Raw genomic sequence first — 21,595 nt, 5'->3', positions numbered from 1 at the left:
GCAGAGGGAGGTCGCTTTTCTGGGGAGCGCTCCCTGCCGAAAGGGCCGTTCCCATCTCCGCTGGAGCGAGGACGTGGAAGCAGGCTGTGAACCGGCAGTCAGACTTTATCTGACCTTTTATTTATCCAACCTGCCCTCCCTATAAGACACAAAAGGTCACGCAGTTCCCTTGTATCAAGCCCCCAGGCGCAGGCTTATCTAAATGACACGTCTGTGCTTCTTGAGTCGTGCAGCCAAGTTTCCACCAGTGGCTCTCTAAGCGCTGCAAGTCCCTCGATTCACCGCAGCGGGTATCCAGCCAGGATTACAAAGCACACAGATCCAAAAGTGACACTTGCCTGAGGCGATAAATAAACTATTTCCCAAACTACCTGGCTTGTTAGCAGCGAGGCTTGCTCAGCTCCGCTCCCGTGGACCGCCTTGTTTCATCTTCAAAATCCCGAGATGTGCACGTTGAAAGGATCCCACCTCCCCGGCTCGCTGCGTGTGGAAATTACATTAACAGCGGCTTCGCTCCTCAGCACAGAGCAATTAAAGGATCAGGTTAAATAACAACTGTTCTTTGTGTCCAAGCCCAGAGCATACGCTGAACAAATCTGTGCTCGTGGTCTACGTCTGTGGTGAGTAAGCACGGCCCCTTCCTCCCCCCTGGCTGCGGCAGCGGCAGGAGCTGGGGGGTTGCAACTTACCCAGGCCCCAGGAGGATGCGGGCACGAGCCCGGGTCGCAACTGAATCGTTCTTTGATTCTCAAGTCACCTGCAAATAATCCTCCTGATACGCAGGTGTCCGAATTTTGTTTGCAAATTTGTTTGAATCTGCATCCAAATAATTGATACGAACAAGTCACAGCCTAAGAGATGTAAAAAATGGAAAAAGCATTAAATGAAAAATGTGGAAGTTTTCCCCATGAGCACCTCCGCTTATCAAAATAATTAAAGATCACAGCTACCTTTTATATTAATTTATTAGAAAAAAGATACACAGTTTAATGTGCAAATATATACAACAAACATTACAATGAAACGTCAGGAAGGCGAGCCCCTTCCTTCTATCAATGACTTACTCCTTCGTAACAGAGATGACTGTTTAATGCTTCCCCATAGATTTACAAATACAAAAAACGTATAATGCTTCATTTGCACAAAACAAAAGTTTATTTTTATTTGAACAAAAAATATTCTGGCTTTGACATGGCAAAAGTCTGCTATTTTGGTGGCTTTTTTTTTTTTTTTAAACCTGAGCAAGTTTTGCGGAACAGGGGAACTAAGGAAAGGCATTGCCCTGTGCTTCATTCTCATCACAGCATCTGATGGTCTTTGAATTACTAAACCACTGAATCACTTCAAGTGAATGCAACTCCAAAATCTACCCCGAAGATGTAATTAGTGACATGGAAGAGAGCGGGCACTACCGTTGGCAAAAGTGAGCTGGCTGAAAACACCTGGCTCGAGTTAAATGGCTGTTGACATTTCCCAGGTAAAGCGTTCCTATCCGCCAGTAAGGAATTTAATGCTGCCTCCTGTGATAAAGGAGTTATAAATGGAAACTACAGTTGAGTCCAAAAAGCAAACAAGTCTTGGATCCTGCTACGCCTTGCTTAAATGTGTGATCATTGAAAGACTGCCGAATAAGGCCATATTAAACCCGAAGTGAGTAAAGACCTTGGGAACGCGTGTAACTCCCAGTAAGTACTGAAATCCTGCTCGCTCCAGGAAAGAAGTTCAGATCAGATTGATTTCTTGATGATTCTTTAGGACGTATTTCAAGCAGGTGTTTGACGCAGGCTATTTTTGTATTCAGTGGCCACAGACAACTTCAGTACAAGAGATCCATCTCACCTCTGATCTCCTCCCTCCCCTGCCCGGGTGCTGGCACCCCAGCTCGCTCACCGGCCATGCCAGCAGCGGGGGGAATCCTGCTGATGGCCCTAACAGTAACCACAGGACTGAAACCATCGCGCTTGCTTGTTTTCCGCATCGTCCTGCAACCGAGCTTCATCTGGCAACTCCACAGAGCGACATTTCCAATTAAGCAAAAGCTATTCTGCTCGTTTAGCGCTCCTCTCCCTTTTAAACGAGAAACCCCAGCGGTGCTGGAGAAGGCACTACGAGTCCTGAGCCGGGCAACGCCAGTACCCCCAGGAGACAAGAGTTTCCTAAGGGACCACTGGCCGCCCCGTGCTCATTTAGGTGCAGAGCCTCTCTCTGCACCAGCTCTGATGATACTTTTTAAAGAAATACATACAAATAACAACATAACAGACCCACAGCAGAAAGAAGACGCTACCAGGAGTGCGCCTGGCTGACCCCGGAGCCAGTGCTAACCAAGGGCTCTTGCCTGGGCTACATTTTCAGACATGCCGCCGTCAAAAACTGACTCAGTTTTCAGGTGCCTTCACAGGTTTTCCTTCCTCTTTGGCCAAGGGGTCGGTATTTAAGAACAGACTTAATTAAACAGTGGCTCCTTTTTGCTCTGCAACATCCCCCGTCTCCCACCAGCAGGCTCTGCGGGCGCCGGCCCTGGGCTGCGGCAGCCCATAGGCACGTCGGTCGGGTACTGCAGCAGGGGCTGCTGTGGCTCCGGATTAAAATCCTTAATGACGGGGTGGCCGCAGCAGATTTGGCCTTTGCCATCCTCCCACCATCCTCCCCCTCTTTACCCTCTTTGCAGTATTGTGGAATTTAACTGAAACAAAAACCCAAAAGCCTTGGGGGAGGACTGCTCTGCTTTTAAAACTTTTCTTTTGTATTTTTTTAATTGATCCTGTTTCACGTGCTGTGCTTACACAAGAACGCACATCACGGACCACGGAGCAGCGGGTAAAAACAGGCCTTAAATGAAAAAGCTGAATAAACCCCCAAACTTAGCTTTTAGTTAAAAAGTTAAAGTTAGAAACCAGTGAGCAGCGCTTGATCGAGATAAGAGAGCGGTGGGGGCAAGCAGGGGCCACGCAGAAGTTGAAAGGGGGCCGTTCTGATCGAAGGACAGTCCCTGTCAAGCTATGGGTTTATGTCCTTTTAGGGGAAAAAAAAAATACCGAGAGAGCTCTTTCTTTTCTAAACTTCTGAATGATCCATTAGCCAGGTTTGTCAAAGTTTAAATATTTTTACAATAAACTAGAATTACAAGCGAGTCAGTTGTCTCCAGTAACTCGGTGTTTTTCCACTTCAGAAGATTTTCTGACAGCATGAAAAGAAACACTCCAGTCAAACACGAGCCGATTTGTACGCTATTGCGATCTGCATTGGAGGCTGCCGTGCCGTCACTGCCATTTGGGATCTGCAGTAGCACAGCATAATTTTACCTGCCCTTGGTGGATGTTTTCTGTCCCCTACCGTAACACACATCTTAGCTGGTCTTTTAACTCTTCCAGTACTGCAGCATACTCCAAAAGCTTTCAGTGACACGTACGATTTGTACACCTCGAAAGCAAGGCAGTTCTTTTGAGCAGAAAGGCAAAGGTCTCCGTAGCTTGGCCCTTCCGTGCTTACCTCTCTCTGACGCCGCGGTGGAGGCGCAGATCTCCACCGCCTCTCCCCAAACCCACTTCCCCTGCAGCAACACCACACCCAGGGCACGGCTGCTCAGAGCTCTCCTAAATCGGCTTTAGGACAAAACAGCTGGGTTTTAACAAACTGAATTTCACACCAGACAGACAAGATTTATACGGAAAAGTCTGAATTCTTTTCAGAACTGTTATGAACATTAACTTGCATTTTAGAGCTTGGGGCGGGGGGTGAGGAGCAGAGTAGGAAGAAACAGCAGGTCAGCTATCTGCAGTATAAACCCCGGGTTTCCAAGCAGCTCCAGTCCAGCACACGTTATGCCCACAGGCCTGGGTGCCCAGTTTGCCCCAGAGTCAATAAAGGCGCTGGTGAACCTCGTTGTTCTCGCAGGGTAAGCTAATAAGAGCCCGGTCACCGCGGATCCCCAGCTTTGTATTTGCTCTAAGGAAGCAGCGAGACTTACAAGCACTTAAGCTCTCTTGAGGTAGGAGAAAAATGGTGTTTCTGTTCGCCACGCTGCCTCTCCCAGCAGGACGTGCGACTCGGCCGCGTCTCTCAGCCTCCCAGGGTGCCCAAATGGCTGAAGCAGAATGGGTGCAGTAAGTAGGAGCCTTGAAATGCCAGTGGTTTCTGCGATGACATTTCTACGACCTCTGTTTGGTAAATCAGCATTTTTGGGATGTCAGATTACAGTAATACAACGTGGTAGCAACAGGCACGTGAAGGGAGGCCAGTGACTCGGCACTGTGAAAGAGGAAATCTTTCGTAACGGTCCTGGCTGTCTGTCCGTGCTGACGGGATCAGACCTCTTATGGCTAGTGGGACTTACCTGCACGAGCAAAGCCTGCAAGATCAAATCCAGTGTGGGTCACTCGGCCTTACTGCATACTTCTATGATTCAAGTGGCTGTGTGCCACCTTAAAATAAAGATTGCAGCCAAGCTTTTAAAGTTAAATATGTTATACACATATGTGATCCTGAGATAATGCCTGTAACAAGTCCCAAGGTAGATAAGCTTCCTGAACCCAGAGGTCCTCATGCCGCGTAAGCGCATTGTTGTTTTCTTTTGGCAGGCCTGCTAGCCTCTCTCGGAGCATGCTGCACTTCCTAATTCTCTTTTTTTTGGGGGGTGGGTCTAGCGAAACAATCAGTTTGACGACTGCTACCAGCAATTCCAATGGCATTTCTTCTGCAGCTCAGATGAAAGCATTCTTGATCCTTTGCCAGTTCTCCCAAGACTTGCAGAAACAGGCTCACAGCTTCCCTTTCTATTTTTTGGCCAGCCAAGAGCTGTGTGCCTGCAGCCTCCTGCTAGAGGAGCAGCTGTGCTGTGCTGCGCCGGAGACGCTCCTCAAGATAGGGGAGAAAACATCAGTAGGAATCGGACAGAAAGGCGACACGTATGAGCCGCAATGGAGAGAAGCTTAATACGATGACCGTCGTCCAGAGGGTCAAAGACCATGCGTTCCAGTCCCATCGGTACATAGTCCTGTTTTGAGTTTCTGCCAGCATCAGCTCAGAGTCAGACCTTTTAAACCCAGGGGAAAAATATTTTCCAAAATTCTCTTTGCTTAAGCACTATATATTCAAAAAGTTCTTTTTATTGTTTCAGTATTTTAGCCCTTAGTTGATTAGTCACCAATACCTGTGAGATGCCCGCTGCCATAAAAGCGCTCTGGGCACCCGCAGTATTTGTAGGAATATCAAAAAATAGCTTTAGCAACTAGGAATTATGCAACAGAGGGAGAAGGCAGGACTAACTAGATTAATGCAACATGTAGTGGATTTGTTAACATTAAGTGTATGACTTGTTGCAGAATCATGCCAGAAAATGGTACCATGTAGCTTACTGGTAAGGGCAGTAAAAAGGGTAATGCATTACTTTAACCATCAGTGAACCACTCACTCATTCAACATACTATTTCCAGCTGAAATCAAAGGTTTCCATTGAAAATACCATTCCTCTAGAGGCTGTAAGCATCTTACAGCACTCTGCCTTTGAACTCTACTGTGATAGCTGCTTCATTAACATTGTGGTTCCAGTGCAAAAAAAAAAATCCTTCGGATCCCAAATCTTCTTCCTTTAAACTTTTGATTGCCTCTCATCTGTCCATTCCTGCTTAGTGTTCTGTAAAGCTTGAGTCTTCTGTTCATCTACCTGGACATAGTCCACTCTCTGCTCCTCAGAGAGAAAAGGTTTCTGTGGGAGAGAGAGGAAAAAACCAACGTATTAATTTGAGGGTTGAAAAGGGATGCTAGTGAAGCTTGGCTTGATTTTCTGTTTTCCCTTTCCCTTGTTCCTTGATTGCTTCACTTCACCTTGAAGCTCACAGTGACATCAGCTGACAAAAGCATTGCTTTACAGCCTGCTTCAGCTATAATTATCCATCTGTCACCCTGTCACTCAGCCCAGCACAGTGAGCGAGGGAAACGTGCTGTTCTCGCTATTTCCAGGCAGATAATCATTCTCTTCTCATTCAAGTGATCCTGCTGCAGGGATAACCTAACTGCATTTTAACTAAAGGAAGGGTTTAAATTTAAGAAAACTTAGGATTCTTGAGTCTTTTGCGTCCAGGAGTATTAGCTGGTGGGGAAAATGATACACAGGACATAAAATGGCCCAAACGGACAACAGTTCGTTGCTTTGCAATGGTACCTACCCACCACCTGGGCAGGTTATAAGCTCTTTGGAACAAGGAATGTATTTTCTCAGCATTGCTAAGGAAATTGAAACGCTTTTGGTGACGCGAGAATAAAGATGCCCATTTTGCCATGTTACAAGAGATGGTACAGTTTTACCCTGTGAATTTATCATGGGCTGTAAACTTGTTACTGCAAAGAGATTTGGGGGAAAACTAGCGGGAAAGGGTTTGTGGAGACTTGATGAAAATGAAAGAGCACACAGAGATGCTGGAAGCACCAACAAGCTTGCCCACAAGCCCTCATGGCTGCACATCCCAGCGCAGTCTCGTGCCCTCTGCTGAGCTCGTGTTAATGGCATCCCTATGAGTCACGCTAAGGACACCTTGTCATCACCCTAATAGTGCTTTTATTATATTAAACTTGAGCCTGCCACAAATGCAGTCAGCTGGAAACACGGCTGGCTTCATCATGATACTTAGGGCACCTAGCAGAGTCGGACTCTCGGTCTTGTTTTCCTCCCAGCAGACAAAAAGACAGGAGGCGGTGGGGTTTTTCAAATGACTCGTACCTTCTGTACAGGGGATGGGGAAGCAGAATTAAAATCCAATGCTAAGTAATCAAGGTTAGATTTCCTTGTCCATGGAAAAGCACCACTGTATGGAGATGTTGCCTGTCTGTGTTCCTGTCGGGAAAGAAGAGAAACTTTTAATGCTCTTAAAACGTGATCTCAAAAGGAAGGAGGACTACAACTGTGAGGTGGGAGACTCGTCTGGCAGAACGCACGTGAGGAGGGTCAGCACCCGTGTAATTTTCTATGCCAAGCGTGCGTTTGGTGACTAGCCACAGGATAACACCGATTAATTGCAGGATGGCATAAAGAAACTGCGAGAGCCTTTTTCTCCTGGTAATTGTGGCAAAACTAGCAAACTGGACTGATTTTCATTCAATGCTATCAGGAAGGACATGTGCCCAACTTCTCAACCCAAGCCCTTGGAAGGCTTAGATTTGCAGGGGTGCCCTCTTAACCGTCATCGTTCTATGAGTTTGAAGAAATGGTGATAATTCTGTTCAAATCTAGCAACTGAAAATTAATCCCAGGAAAATCACAGATGACCACAAATGTATGGAAGGTTTTATTTGACTAGAAAAATCAAATTTTTCTAGTAGTTACAACTGGAACTGCCCTCCTGAGCAGATTTTGATCTAGTAGAGCTGTGGGTTCAAATTTGAGACTATGGTTCATGGAGATTGTGGTCAGTTTTGCAATATATTTCTATAGCCATTGCTGCTGGGCTTTGGCTATGGAGCCAAATCTGTAGACGTTGGCTCAGCTCAAGGGATTTGAGATCCATTTCTACCTAAAATTCAAAGGAAACTGAGATTCTGGTCTTTTGCAAGATATGGCTAAAGAGTGAATGAAGAGAAGGAAGCCACAAAGCCAGATGTTCTTCTTTCATGGGATGGGAAGTGGGGTTAGTGCCACCAGCCAAAGCAGAAGCAATAAGAGACTTTAATGGGAGTTCTGTTTCTGCACAATATTTGGTGTGTTTCTTTAGGAAGTGCACTAACGGCTTTCTGTCATTTCCTAGGAGATTTTGCAGGGCACACTTTTAAAAGGTGAAAAGATTTAATTTTCCTTTGCCTTAATGAGTTCTCATGTAAATATGGCTGATCCCTGTGATCTCTTGGAACTGCTCAGCAACATTCGTGGGCGAACAGCTGAGTTCTGCAGAGCAGAAGAAGGGCTTCCCTTATCTCTCCGTAAATTGGTCCCAGTGTCTTTGGTTTAAAACTGTTTCATCATTTTTTTAAAAAACAGAAGGCAAAGGACAAACCTCCTCAACATTTTTTCTTAGAAAACAAACTTCTGCATTCTCCATCAATGTGACAGAGCAGAATAAAGCAAAGGATGGCTGTGTGAAAATGAAGATTACCATATGAATGTAACTTTCTTCCTCTTCTCCGGAAACTGAATTGGCAAATATTCTTGCTGAATTAATACCGTCTCTTTCTGGTGAGATAAAGCTCATTCGATTGCTATGAAGAAAAACACAGGAGAGGTTAAGGAAGCATCTTACAGATGCTCTGAAATGAAGCCAAAGCCTGACACAGTCCATATGGTGAATAAACTCACACTAACGCTGCAGCCTGTATGGAGAGGATGTCCAAAACCACTCCTTAGTTCTAGAAAAAGCGTGCTATATTGCTATGAGTGGTTTTGTTGATTTTTTTTTTCTGGGATTTATGAAAGTCTGCCATCTCTGGTATGACAGAAAGCATAAACCATTGGAGCGATTCTCCAACAAGGGGCACAGAGACAGCTATCATTCATCCGGGTAATATGTGCCGCTGGGGCAGTTACTTAGCTGTGCGGGTATCCACATTTTGGAGATTGATGTGAATTAATCAGCTACTGGAGGTGCATGCAGAGGAACTTGTCTGGCTCTGAACACAGTGTAAACACATGCTATCTGTGCTATGGAGGAGGCGGCTGCGACTCAGCCCTTGTACAAGGAAATCTCTACCACTAACATAACTGTCAGAGGTATATCGTGAGTAAATTATTGCAGGCTGGCACAATGGGGTTAGTTATTAGGAAATTGGATGGCCGCTTTGTGCAGCATGAACAGTATAATTCCTTTTGCTTTATTAGTTCCGGGCATACTTCTTTTTTAGTTTTGTTAATGTAAAACATGCAAACTCCCTCTGAGCTTGTTATCCTTCAGGACTCTGCACTATGTCAGCACTAATTAACCACAGCGCTCTGGCAGGGATGCTTGGGAGGCAGGCTACTGGGGCTTCCCTAACCGGCAGCACGCAGCAGGCAGTGCCGACGGGCTTAACCGGCTTTGGACTGTACGGCTGAGAGAGGGTAACTGAGAAACTGCCCATCTCGTGTCCCTTTTGCCCTCCAAATGACTACCTGAGGCAGGGGAGTGGAAGTGTCCTGTCTGGCACTCATGCTAGTGAAAAAACACATTTTCTGGCGTGCCCGGGGTATGCAGAGGAGGTTGCTGGGAATTCCTGGCTTTTGCATGCACGCTTCAGCACAGCTGGCTCTCCTGTCAGCCTTTCACTGTAGCACCGAGATCCCCACAGCCAGCAGGCTGCAGTCCCCCCCTGCTCAGGAGTTCCCTGAAGATGAGTCTTTTCGCTGCCCTTGGAGCCCAACAGTATCATCTGTTCATATACCTGGGCTTTGGGACCAAAAGCATTTGTTTTACCCCACAACTGATTTCCAGTGACAAAAGGTCACACCAACAGATCAAGTCTGAAGTGCTGGGCGGCAGTGCAGAAGTCTACACCCAGGATACAAGTCAGGCAGATCTTTATCTTATCTGGTTCTCCTTTGCTATATTAATTTTCAGGAACAAAAATGGCTCCATCACTTTGAAAAAAAATAATTAAAGCATGTGAAGCTTTTAGCCATTGCAGCGGCCACACCAGAGTGTAGACCAGCTCCAGTCTTTTCAAAAGGAACCTTCAAAACAGACTGAGCATCGCTGCGTGATGCTGAATGCACTGGAGCTGCCTGTCGTGAAAGGGAGCCTTGCTTTTTAGAGACAGCAAAAGCCTGGGGGATGCTGGAAAGAGCCCTGGGGAATTTTTGTTTGTGGACTTTGCCAGGAAACTGTTTCTTGTGGGATGTGGTAAGTTATTTTTAACTCCGTTCCACAATGTTAATGCTTAAAAGATTGGACCGGCAGGTTTCTTGTTGACTTACTAAGGCACAGTCCACATCCTGGTCACGGCAGCATGCTCCCGGATTGTGGAGAGGTTCCTCAAGTCCAGAGGAGGTGGCCGTGCTGCAAGTAGATACAAAACAAACTACATTTCCGATAGCAGAGCTAATGAAAAGTACAGACTGTTTAGAAAAATGCAGTTTTATATTAACAGCAAGAAACAACAGGTTATTTCACAGAACATAACTGATGTAACCAAGACAGAAATCAGTAACAAATGACCACTTCAGTCAGTGCTGGAAAGCAAAGTCCCTCATTTACCCTAAAATAACAGAATAAATACATTGGGCATAAGGAGAGCAAACGCCCCACAAGAGCCAAGTGCTTGCCTCAAATCTGCTCTGCATATGCTGCCTTCAAGAGCAGAGGCCAGTTCAGCCTACAGGTCAAAACAGGTTTGGGGCTCTCTTCTAAACAAAAAGGTCCTACACACGGAGATCAAGATCGTTCCTCTCACCAGACCACGTACTTTTCCCACCCCGTTCTCAAAACCCTCAAGAAAGGTCCTGAGCTTACTTTGCTTCCTGGCAATGGCCTAAATTTCTGTCCCCACTTCACAGTAGCATTTCCTGAACCAATTTCTGAATAGCCCTGTGGCTCTGCAGCCCAAAGAGCTTTAATGTAGGCTAGGCTTAGGCAATTTCTCCACTGCAAAGCTGAATTTTGTCCCCAGTATATCCTCTGGAAGTGCAACCCAGATTTTGGAGTTGCCATGAAAAGCAAGAGTGGAAAATTACCAACAGTAAAAGCATCTGCAGGAAATTCCTAATTAAACCAAGACAGCTGTGCCTACCCAAGAGAGATTTAACCAACAGCCCACACATCAAGTTTGAGTATTTGGATGTCCTGTTCCTGGAAGGTCAGGGAACTGGCGAGGCAGCAGTACATGGACTTCAGAGCTGCAGGATTTAGTCTGCTGTCTCTCCAAGGCTACATCCATTTGGTGATTTGCAGTCAGAGTGGATCTGAAGCCATGCACCATGCTAATGCAGCCACCCAGTCTCCAACTGCAAAAGTAGGCACGGACACTCTTCCTCTGCTCGCAAACAACCCTGCGGACACATCCTATGTTACAGTACTATAAGCCACTTATACAGCAATTCAATCCCTCTTCCAGAGTGGGAAGCACTTTAAAATGTGCCAAGGACACTATCAAAGGAGGCCACCCATGTCCCCGCTATCAGGACTCCCTGGCTGCCAATTGCATTATAGGTCTGGGCTTACATTTCCTACGAGGCTTGAGGTCTCGGTTCACAGGAGGGGGCTCCAGGTCTGTGGGAAGCTCAGGTAACGGGCTGGTGAGTTTTTCAGTGCTGACGACAGGGAAGGTAAACGTGGCTGAGCCGGGGCTCATGGGGATATAGCCGTCGGATGAACAGTCGGAGCCGGGCGCAGAGGGAGAGGTGCTGGGGCGCATGGGCACGTAGCTGTCCTCCATACTGTCCGAAGCGGTGGAGTAGAGCGGGGAGAACCGACAGGGCTTCCGAAGCAAAGGAGGAAAAGAAAGAGAAATGGGTCAATAAATGAATAGGTAACCCCCTGCAAGCCAGGAGGTGCTGTGAGCTGGCAACAGATCTGAGCCGAGCCCCAGGCCAGGAGAGTCCTGACATGACCTTTCTGAGAGGCGCAAGCTGGAAAGACACGAGATGAACACATGAGTTCAGATGCACGCTCCAGCTTTGGAGAAGTCCGCTTCTGAGCTTTGCAAGTCACTGCTGGAAACTAGGACCAAACTTATTGGTGACTCAAGTAGGTTAAATCCTCCAACTTCAGTGAGGCTGCACTTGCCTCTCCCAGCAGTAATTCTGACCTATAAAATGAAGGAGGCTCCTTCATACAAAAAAGCACACCTGAGAGGAGAACATCTGATGAACTAGATTTTTGCAAATGTGGAGGCTGAGAGAGCAGACACACAGACCTACACGTTGCTTCTGATAGCTGAGAATAAACACTAGAAATTCATTTCATTCAGGTTACTGCTGGCTGAGTAGTGAGAGAGATTGCTTACAAAACTTGCAAGCTGTCAAATGGGAGAAAAATATAAGTTGCCCACCACCGGAGCTTACATACAAGCACCAAAGGATCTCCCACACAGAAGACAGTATCCAGTACCAGGCGGAAGACTGGCTGTGCGATGTGTGATGGGGCTACTTACAACCGTGTCTGTCAAAGGCTGAGTCAGGAAGCTTTGGACTGGCAGAGCCCTGAATCACAGGCACTTTGAGAGCAGAGACTTTCCTATGCCCTAAAGAGGAGATATCCCTCAGGATCATGAAGTCATAGGCTTCTTTAGAGCCTTTTTTCAAGAGATAAGCAGTTTTCTCAGGTGCTCTTGGTCAACAGTTTAATTCTCGAGGCTACTGGTATCCTTTTTCACAACAGACCTGGCTTCATCTGCTTTAAAAAGAGGGTGCTCAGGGTTACAGCCTCCCGCTCCCTCCTCTCTCAAAGGCTTCCTGCGGCCACAAAGCAGCCCAGAAGTTGCCCAAAACCAAGTGCTTCTTCCATTTTTTTATTCTTCTGCTGAACACAGGAGAGGAATGATTGAATGTCAGGATGTGAAATTATTCACTTTCTGAAGTTTGTCATGTGCCAGTGTTTTAAATTTATGCAAGCAGAGTACTTACCAAATTCAAGCTAAGCCTCTTATCCCGACTTCTTAAGGAACTGCCTTCCATGTCTGCTGCAAGGAAAAAAAAGTGATTAAAAATGTGATAAGGCAGTGCAACCTTAAGGAGATAATTCTGGAGTAAAGCATATGGCTCCACAATAATTACAGCTTTATAAAGATTCCTTAACTCCTAGTATTTATCCTAAATGAGGAAATCCAATGACACTTAAGACCAGAACCAACTCAGTAGCATTTCAAGAGCGATTACATATATTTTAAGTATGATGAAATCAAGGAACATGTTCATGTATAATCCAGCTGTAACTTAGGCTTCCTGTAACACAAGCAGTTGGGGAGAAAGACTGGCGTGATGTGGAGAGCAAGCAACCAAGCAAAAATTTAAACCCAGCTCCTGCTCTAGTCCCGCTCTGTTTTCCCATCTGTCAAATTGGGGAAATTATATGAAAAGGGACTGTCGGGAATATTAACTCCTTATTGCTTGGAAAGTTATTTAGGAGCCTCGTATGTAAGGTGCCAGGGAAGCACATGTTATTGTACAGAGGGTGCATGGGGGAATTTAATGGTAGGAGAGAAATTCTGCTCTTTGTCACCCAAAAATGCTGATGTGGTACAAGTGGCTCAAGCTGATGGGGAACAAACAGCCAGAGAAAAGGTCACCAGTCACGCTGTCCCCTTGTGCAGGCTGGCCTTTGTCTTGGTGGAGGTCAATTTTATTTTTGAAGCAAAAGGCAAAAAACCTGAAATTCAGCATTCAGTGCATAGAAGATCAGCAGTGGGAGATGCTTACAACTACCATCCTTTTCTGGAAAAGGATTTTCTGTGCAGAAAATGGCTTTTCTGTGGGAATGCCATAAAACCCTGCAACCATGTTTATCCAGTCCCTGCTCTTACGGCGGAGATGCCAATACTGCACTGCAGCTGGGGGTCTTTGTGGTGGTATCAGCATAAAAGGCAAAAGTGCTAAACAAGAACAAAGTATTACTGTTAGTGCAGGTATATATTCAGATAGACACAGTCACTGTCCTGGGACAGCTACATTTATTTATTATTTTGGCAAAAAGACGTTCAGGCACAACGCTCCAGCAGATGCCAGGATACAGGTGCCTTGCACGTGTACAGCTCGCTCCCCTTCATGGCACTGCAACCAGCAGACACTGCCTTTGCAGTGGGTTAATTACATCTGTTCAGCTTTTACAGGTTGCCAAGGGCAAAAAATGAAGTAAGTAACTCGAGTGGGCCCACTCTGGGAGCTGGTGAGGAACAGCTGCTTTCTCCCGGTTTCTTTTTCTGATCTTTCTTGTTAAACACATTTTAATTCAGAGTTTAACCTTTCAAATAGTTTCAGCTGCACTTAGGGTAAGAAAAAATAGCAGCACTTATTAATTCATTGCTGCCCCCTGTCAGGCAGAGATAACCTTGCAGCGCAGTAGCAGAACATGACATTTGGCCACTTAATCCTCTTAAAAACATTTTGGCATACATTGGGTCGGAGGAACATTAACTGTCTCAAGCGCGCTGGCGGCTTTAGAGCAGCACACGTGCAGAAGCAAGAGCAGAACCTTTCAGGGAGCAACCAAATGTAACTGATAATTACGAATGCCAATTCTACTGATGGGTGTTTCTCCAGAAAGCTTCCAAGAATTGTTTGTACACTGATAAACAGGCTGGACAGAGGTCTACTTACTTTAGCTTCTGAGCTTTAAGAGCAAAATCTAACAGCCCCAAACACCGGTTGGTCATTCAAACTACAGGAGTCTAAAGCACGCTTGTCCTTAAAAACCTACATTTTCTTCCTCAAAAAATGCAAAATACTTGATGATTTCCAGCCAGGTATTCCGGCTGCCTCCCTCTGTTCTGTGGCTCCACAAAATAAAGCCCTCTCGTACTGCGTATGCTGGTTTTTGGCACCTTGATGTTCTGGGTTTTTGACTGTTATTTTTGTTTGTGATGATGGTGTTTCAAGAACCAGTGGAAAAGTCACCTCAGCACAGAGCAGAACTTGCTTTGCAGCAAAGCCTCGCTCTGCAGCGGGTTTTCAGGCTACCCTGACCGAAGTGCAAGGACAGAGTGGGATTTGCTCAAGGACACCCAGAGTCCCTGGTTCAACCGGGATTACATCCCATCCCCAGCGTCTCCCTGGCTTCCCGTTCTTTAAGCTGCGAACAGACATGCTGCTGGTATGGAAAGGACTAGATGTAGCGAAGCAGCACAGCTACAAAGGCATTTCCCATGTGCAAGCCCACATTTTGACCTGCATAAATAGAGTTTGGCATTGCCTGATTCAGTGGCTGGCTTTTCGTTTTTGTTTTTCTACTGCTTTCTTTTTTGCAGAGGGAGAGGGCATGGAAAACTAGCAAGTGATGAGACACCCTGAAGAGATCACAGCCAAATTGCTGCCCATATGTACACACTGAGGGGCTTTTACAGAGCAGGAGCTGCATGTGAGGGACAGGTCTGAATCCTGCTCGCTAACCAATTTGAAACAAGCGTTTCAGGTTGCTTTGGATGGTGTATGATTTTGCAGGGGGCAGGACAGGGAGGCACAACTGGAGGTGGGCACCCACTCTGCACTTGTGGGCAGCTCCATCCCTCACACCAGTCCTGCTTCGCTGGCTCTCGGAAATGCACTCACCTTTCCAGTTCCTCACATTGTCTAAGCTGGACAAGGAGATCCTCCTGGGCACCAGAGCGACCTGAGCCCGGCAGATCCCTGCGTGCCCGTTCTGGAGAGCCCCGCTGCCCACCTCATCCCCTCTCCTGTCTGAGAAGTGAGTTGGCTTGGGCGGCCGTGGCGGGGGCGTGTTGGACAGGATGTCCAGCTGGGTTACACCGTAGGGCAGTGCATTTTGGCTCTTGTCAATCTGAAAGGTTGGTGTCAGTGGTGTCCCCAGCAGTGGAGAAGAGGAGGAAAAGTCACTGGGTGGCCCGCTGATGTCTATGTTCCTGGACATGGTGCTGGGATTTGCCGACGGGGCCCCATCCTGGTGCGCAGAGCCAGTGCTGGATGGCTGTACAAGGTACAAGGAGGGCTGGGACTGCAACGAGTCGACAAAAACATCGTCCGATGAGGTTTGCTCCAGAGATCTGTCTGAATTTGACCAGCTGTCACACCTGCACAGAGACAGAGAGGTCAGGACCTGTGCTTTCCTTTTCCCTTGGTTGCAACTGAACAAGCACACAGCGAAAAAAACCCAAACAAACTAACCCCACAGTTCGGGACAAAATCTGTCCCTTCCCCATGGCTGTGGAAGGTTCCCCCTGAGCTGGGCTGGGGGATGAGGCAGAAAGGGCATCTGGAGGGAGGCCACGTGTGAGGTCCCCAGCCACCCACCCTGGAAAGGAACAGGACCAACATACAATGCTTGACCACTAATCTGTGCTATGAAAAGCCCCCTGTAAATTGAATTAGGCTGATGGTCCCCTGTTGTGCTCAGGAGCCTAGCCTAAGCGGCAGGGCTCAAGGACCAGTTTGCCCCAGTTTCCCAGGGCATCACTGGGCAGGCAGAGGGGTGGCTCCAGCCCGACACATCTGGCAGACCCCAGACCTACCTGTTGTGGCTGAGCTTGCCCGACTCGCAGTTGGAGAGGAAGAGGTAGTCGGGGAGGAAGACCGACTCTGACTCGCTGGGGGTCTCCTCCGCAGCAGATGCGTCAGCAGCAGCGTGGTCGACCGAGAAGGAGGGATCGGCGATGCGGGAGGCGTGGGTGGAGGCAGCTGGCGATGGCTGCGGGGACGAGGTCGTGTGAGACAGGCTCTCCACCGAACCTGCAATGGGAATGGATGGCCCCGGCTGAGGGACGGCTCTGACTCACACTGGCCCACTGCCTCTCCTGGCCGTTGCCACCTTGCTTTTGCACCAGGGATGTTTTATCCCAGAGCGGCAGTGGGTCAAGGCAAAAACTGATTCTGGGGAGAGGGGAGCCTGATTCTGCAGCTGCCCGGGCTGGGCAAGCCAGCTGCCAAATCGAGGGGCTGCAGGAGGTGCAGACCCCCCTTGCTCTGGGGTCCCCTACTCCTGCAGAGCTGTAGCATCCCTCCTGCAGACAGTAATGAAGACGGCCTCTGCTGAGGAAAGTACTGAGGCCGAGCAGTCCGTTTTATCAAGTATTTTTTAGGACCCAAAGCAAATAATTAATTATTAATCTCCAACACTTCAAATTAATGGCGACAAGGAAAGGGATTGATTTCTTCCCACTTTCTAGATGTCAGTGGACAAAACTGAACTTTGCGGCTCATGGAGTAGCCAGGTTTGTTGCACCTCTGAACTTGTCTACAAACTCCTTATGTCTCTCTAGGCTGGACATCAAAGCCACGAGAGCTGTGGTGTAGCTGTTATTGCCCAGCTGGAGGCTTGTTGGCTCTGCTGGGAAAAGGGACACTACTTTTCTGGAGGCCACAAGGCACAGGGGAGCCTGTGCTCAGCGACACCTTCCCTGCTCCCTCCTTCCCTGGGCATAACACTCCAGTCCATCCCCCGGCACGGAGAGCGGTGGCAGTGGGGAGAGGAGCAGGTTTGGGCTGCAGGCAGCAGGGCTGGCCCAGGCTGCACATTGCTGGCCACCTGCTCAGCTCCGGCTTCACCTCCGACCACCAAGGCCACCCTTCGCTGGCAGCATATGGCCGAGGCACTCACGCTCATCTGGCCCGAGCACTGCTGGGCAGGAGAGACAAGTCTCGTCCTATTGCTCTCCCAGCCTCCATCCCTGCTAGAGAGCTGGGGACGCTGGGCAAGAGGGATGAAGGAGCGATGGCTGAGCCACACAGAGTTAAGGCTAAGCACAGCCTCTGGCCCAGCTTTTGGGGCATTTTGACTCAAAAATCGAGTCCTCAGTGCAAGTTGGACCTCCCACTGTGGGCAGCTGTGGAGTGGGAAGAGCCTGGGGTGTCTTTGCAGAGCAGCTCTCCAAAGGCATCTGCTCCTGGCAGCAAGCTCAGCCAGCGGCACCAGGAGCACGAGCCCTCAATTAGAGAATATGATTCTTCTAATGAAGTTTCAGGTTGCTGCAGTTTCAGGTTCCCTCACCAGGGCTGTGCAGGGACGAGGCAGCGGTCACTGGGTGCCCCCGCTGTCCGACACCTGCGGGGCTCGGCAGTGGGTATCCATCTCTCTGGCTGAAGCACAGACACTGCCTGAGTCAAAGCTGCAAAACCCTTCTTCAAAATGAAAAACCCCACAGCAAAACCAAACACAATAAACCAGCTACTGCTGATAAAACCAAACCAAGCATGAACATGCCTTCAAAGCATAGCAAGAAGGCACGTTTCGCTAACGCTGAAATCCAGAATTTGCTGGAATGCTGGGAACCAGCCCCTGCCCATCTGCGTACGTGCTGCGGGCCAGATCCTGCGCTGTGCAGTGAGGTCCTGAGATCCTCCAGGAGGCTCTACCTAGTCCTCAGTTCAACACAGCAACAAGCCTTGGCACTGTACTGGGTTGTTGTAGTCACTTCTCAACCCTGGGAGGTGCTAGGTATATGCGCAAGCAGGCCAGGAGGAATGGAGAGGGCTGCCGAGACTCGGGTGGTTAGACAGCAACATCACTAAACACAAACAAAACCCTCCAGCAACCCAAACTTCCACACCAGCCACAGTGGGCTTCACTCCATCGTCTTTCTGATCTCAGTCAGAAGAATAAAACAGCTGATCTTCTCTCCCTGCACTACCCCACACCTCATCCCTTTAAACTGGGGAGGGAGCTGCCTCTTTCCTTCCCATCTACCAGCACTGACTGCTTCCTCCTGTTAGCTTTGGAGATCTGGTACAGTGGTGGACCCCAGGTCAGCAAAGCACATCAGCATGTGCTTAAATTTGAGCTTAAGCAAAGCATTTGCTTAGTTCTGAGCAGGTGCTTATAGCAGCGGGATGTCAGCAGTGAGCATCTGGAAGGAATGGCTTTTACGGGGTTTCATATTTGCAAAGCATAGCTGAGGGCTGCAGCTTTCCCATCTGAAAAATAACTTTTCTCTTGTTCATTGTGCTGGCTCAGATGGTAGCTCTGCTTTCAAATCTTGGACTCAGAGAGCTGTCTTGCAAGCTGAGAATGATCAAATATGCACCCGGCTAACTCCATAGGGATCTCAGGAAAGCATGTTCACGTCACCATCTGACCACATTTAAAAAAAACCCAAAAAACAAAAAACAAAAAACTAAAAACTGCCACAATGCATAAGAAAGAAATGAATGACATTCTGGGTTATTAACACGGAGAACGAACAGGCCTGAACTCCATCTGGTACTCACAGGGTTTAGCCACAGATTATCCCATCAGGAAAGGCTGCGAGCTGCAGACCACATGGCAACTGTTGTGAGCAGGAGGGAGGGATGGGGACAGCACAGACCTGCCCTTTTTCTAACCTTCAAGGGGCTCAGGGACCTGCAGCCAGCTCCTACCAGACCGTCCCTGTCCCTGCCAGCTCTGCTGGTAACCAAATCAGCATGCATTAAAGTTGTACCACGACAGCAGCTGGGTAGAATAAATTATGCATGGCCACTTTCAACAGTGAGAAGGCAGGGAATAGGTTTGGTGCCTGCCCTCCCCTTTGCCAGAGAGACAGGGGGAGGCTTCGGCTGCCAAAATAACTGCTTCAGTGGGTATTAACCCAAAAAATCTCTGCCCTGCATTGATGGGGAAAGTCACCGTGGGGGATGTGGTGAGTTTCCCCATCAATGCAGGGCCATTGCTTGGAAAACAGAGGGCTTCTCCCTCCTGCTACAGACCCCAGCCCGCTCCCCAAAAATTGTTATCATGCAACAGCAGTGCAGGGACACAGTGAAACAGGGGGGTCCTGCTCACAGCAACCCCCCACCAGGCTGCATGGCCATGCCAAGGAGATAGAAATGCCACCCACCCCTCCTGGCCAGGCGCCAGAGCCAGACATTAAAGAGCAGCCTTGATTCCATGCAGCTGAGAAGGGATTTCCTCCCGCTGACAGGGGAGTGTAGACAGAGTAGCCCCAGTGCCTTTCCTCCAGCTTGGGCTGGGAGGAGCTGCCACACCTCCCCTGAACTCCTGTGCAAAGGCCAGGTGCTGCCCTGAGCAAGCCTGCCGGCCACTGCCTGCCCCGCTTCGTAGGGGAACAGCGGGGGGAAATGAAGTGAAGACACTCAGGAGAAAGCGTCTCTGCAAGGAGAGCACGGTCCCTCCAGGTGGCCTCTCAGTGCAGTGGTCCTGGCTCCCCTTGCTCCCAGCGTGCTGCCCTGGCTGGGGGAGATGCTCCCCAGCGTGGCTGCAGCAAGGTCCTGGGGAGTCAAACCATCCCCGTGCTGTGGAGGGCAGGGTCTGTGCGCATTGGGAAAAGAAAAAAAAAAAAAAGAGGGAGAGACATTTAAGGAGGCAAAGAAACCATCAGAGGAGCAGCAGAAAGGGAGAAGGTCCCAGCAATGGGCGAGGATGGGTATGAACAACAGAGCAACCAGAGGTGAGGGAGAGGTGGAGGAGCAGAAATGCTCTAATCCAACTGGGATTAGAGGGACCCAAGGGTAACCTGTCACTTAGGATGACCCTGCCAATGTCCTGGTCCATGCACTGTGCAGGGAGGGCACCAGTGAGGGGCCCTCCCCAGGGACATCAGGCTCCACTGTGGCCCTGGGTGCTGTGGGAGAGAGTAGAGCAAGAGGGGAGCGATGGAGATCAGCAGGGACCTTCAGGGAAGGGCTGCATCCAGAAGGAGCAAGGCGTTTACATGGGATGTGGAACAATACCTGGAACCTGTGGAAGAAGCGAAGAGGGAACCCAAGACGAAAGGTCCCTCTTGGGCCAAGCAGCTGCCTGCCAAGGCACAGCCTGGAGGAGCATTCAATGCACAGCTACAACCTTTAAAAGTAAGGCTTCCTAATGAAAAAGGCTAAACAACTTCCACAGCAGTTTCTCCAGTGAAAAGCTGCTATATTGCATTGTGTCAATTAATCATGGTTGCAGCTTGCATATGGGATAAAGTGTGCCCATGATGTCCCATAGCCACCTCATTTCATCCGCTCCCCTGCCCAGCCACTTGGCCCAAGCATCCTCTCAGTCCTCTCGATCCCCTGCGTGGCCGTGGGTCCCGTGGGGTTGGGGAACAACTGCTCTACTGGGAGCCTTCACCACAGGTGGAAGCAAGATTTTACAAAGAAATGGTAGGAAAATAGGGAGGGAGGCCTCTTCCTCTCTCCTCCAGCTGAGTCCCCGGAAGGTGCCAGCTCCCCCGTCATTTTCAGCACAGCCAGCGGCACAGTTTCTTGTGGCAGCCGAGGGCTGCAGCGTGATGATTGCTGCTGGCAAGTCCTTCCCAACAGCCGCCCTCCCAGGTGCTTCCTGACATCTGCCTGGAGCTTGCGTTTCGCCTCCGTCTCTCAGCCGTCCCCTCTCTTGTTGACTAAAAAGCCGTCCTCGCACGGCCAGCCGCGGTTTTGCTAACTTTGGTCTGCATCTGGCTGCTTACATGTCAGACCAGAGGCCTCTGATGACTAGGACCTGGCTGTTTGTCCAGCTTCTTTGCTACTGGAAGGGACTAACGGGGAACCACGGGACGGTGTTTACAGCTGAGTCACTGCATAAACCTGTGGCTGCACTTTCTGTGCATCAGGCGCAGAAAGCAGCAGATTTGGTTTTGGCCTCAAAGTCACAGCAAATTTTCAGAGGTGCAAGGATTAAGAGCGATTGATTTCACCATATAATACTGGCTTTGAGATTCATTTTAATACACAGAACAGCTTATTAAAATTTCCTGCAATTGATGTGTCTTTCTTTTGATGATTCATTTCAGGGACTGTTATTTTTTTAACACAGTAGCATTCAAGTTAAAAAAGCATATGGCATTTAATAGAGCTTTTCTCTTCTTATGTTAATTTTTAAGGGTAATTTGTTTAAATCTACAGGCTCTTGGGGGATTTAGGTGCTTCCAAAAAGCTGAAGCAATTAGCAACTGTTTGAAATGTGATGTGCAACCTGTGGAACTGTGCAGATTTAAGTAAGAGGATCTGAACATGCCCTGCAGCCTGACCTGAATACAACCCAGACCTGACTTCACCGGCATGAACTGCAGGATAAATAGAACATCTTATGAGCTATTTGCCGTTAGAGAAACAGTA

The 21,595-nt window shown here is 48.5% G+C and overlaps 1 protein-coding gene across 3 annotated transcripts in view; it reads right to left on the bottom strand.

The window, feature by feature from the left end:
* Positions 1–986: 986 nt before the first annotated feature.
* Positions 987–21,595, bottom strand: part of GAB3 (GRB2 associated binding protein 3) — a 69,828-nt gene continuing 49,219 nt past the window's right edge. Inside the window, exons 3-10 of one of the 3 annotated variants that reach the window (XM_075513208.1) lie at positions 16,075–16,291; positions 15,158–15,636; positions 12,521–12,576; positions 11,118–11,373; positions 9,875–9,956; positions 8,085–8,187; positions 6,719–6,832; positions 987–5,707 (exon numbers count right to left, since the gene is read on the bottom strand). In XM_075513208.1, the coding sequence (XP_075369323.1) occupies positions 5,591–5,707; positions 6,719–6,832; positions 8,085–8,187; positions 9,875–9,956; positions 11,118–11,373; positions 12,521–12,576; positions 15,158–15,636; positions 16,075–16,291 (1,424 nt within the window). In that variant the 3' untranslated portion in view covers positions 987–5,590. The remainder of the gene's footprint in view (positions 5,708–6,718; positions 6,833–8,084; positions 8,188–9,874; positions 9,957–11,117; positions 11,374–12,520; positions 12,577–15,157; positions 15,637–16,074; positions 16,292–21,595) is intronic. The other 2 variants (XM_075513209.1, XR_012777307.1) reach the window with 2 other exon arrangements.

This window comes from Mycteria americana, chromosome 10 (genome assembly GCF_035582795.1).
Source record: "Mycteria americana isolate JAX WOST 10 ecotype Jacksonville Zoo and Gardens chromosome 10, USCA_MyAme_1.0, whole genome shotgun sequence".
Classification (NCBI taxonomy): domain Eukaryota; kingdom Metazoa; phylum Chordata; class Aves; order Ciconiiformes; family Ciconiidae; genus Mycteria; species Mycteria americana.
The sequence above is the reverse complement of the archived record's forward strand: the minus strand, read 5'-3'. Positions and strand labels throughout refer to the sequence as shown.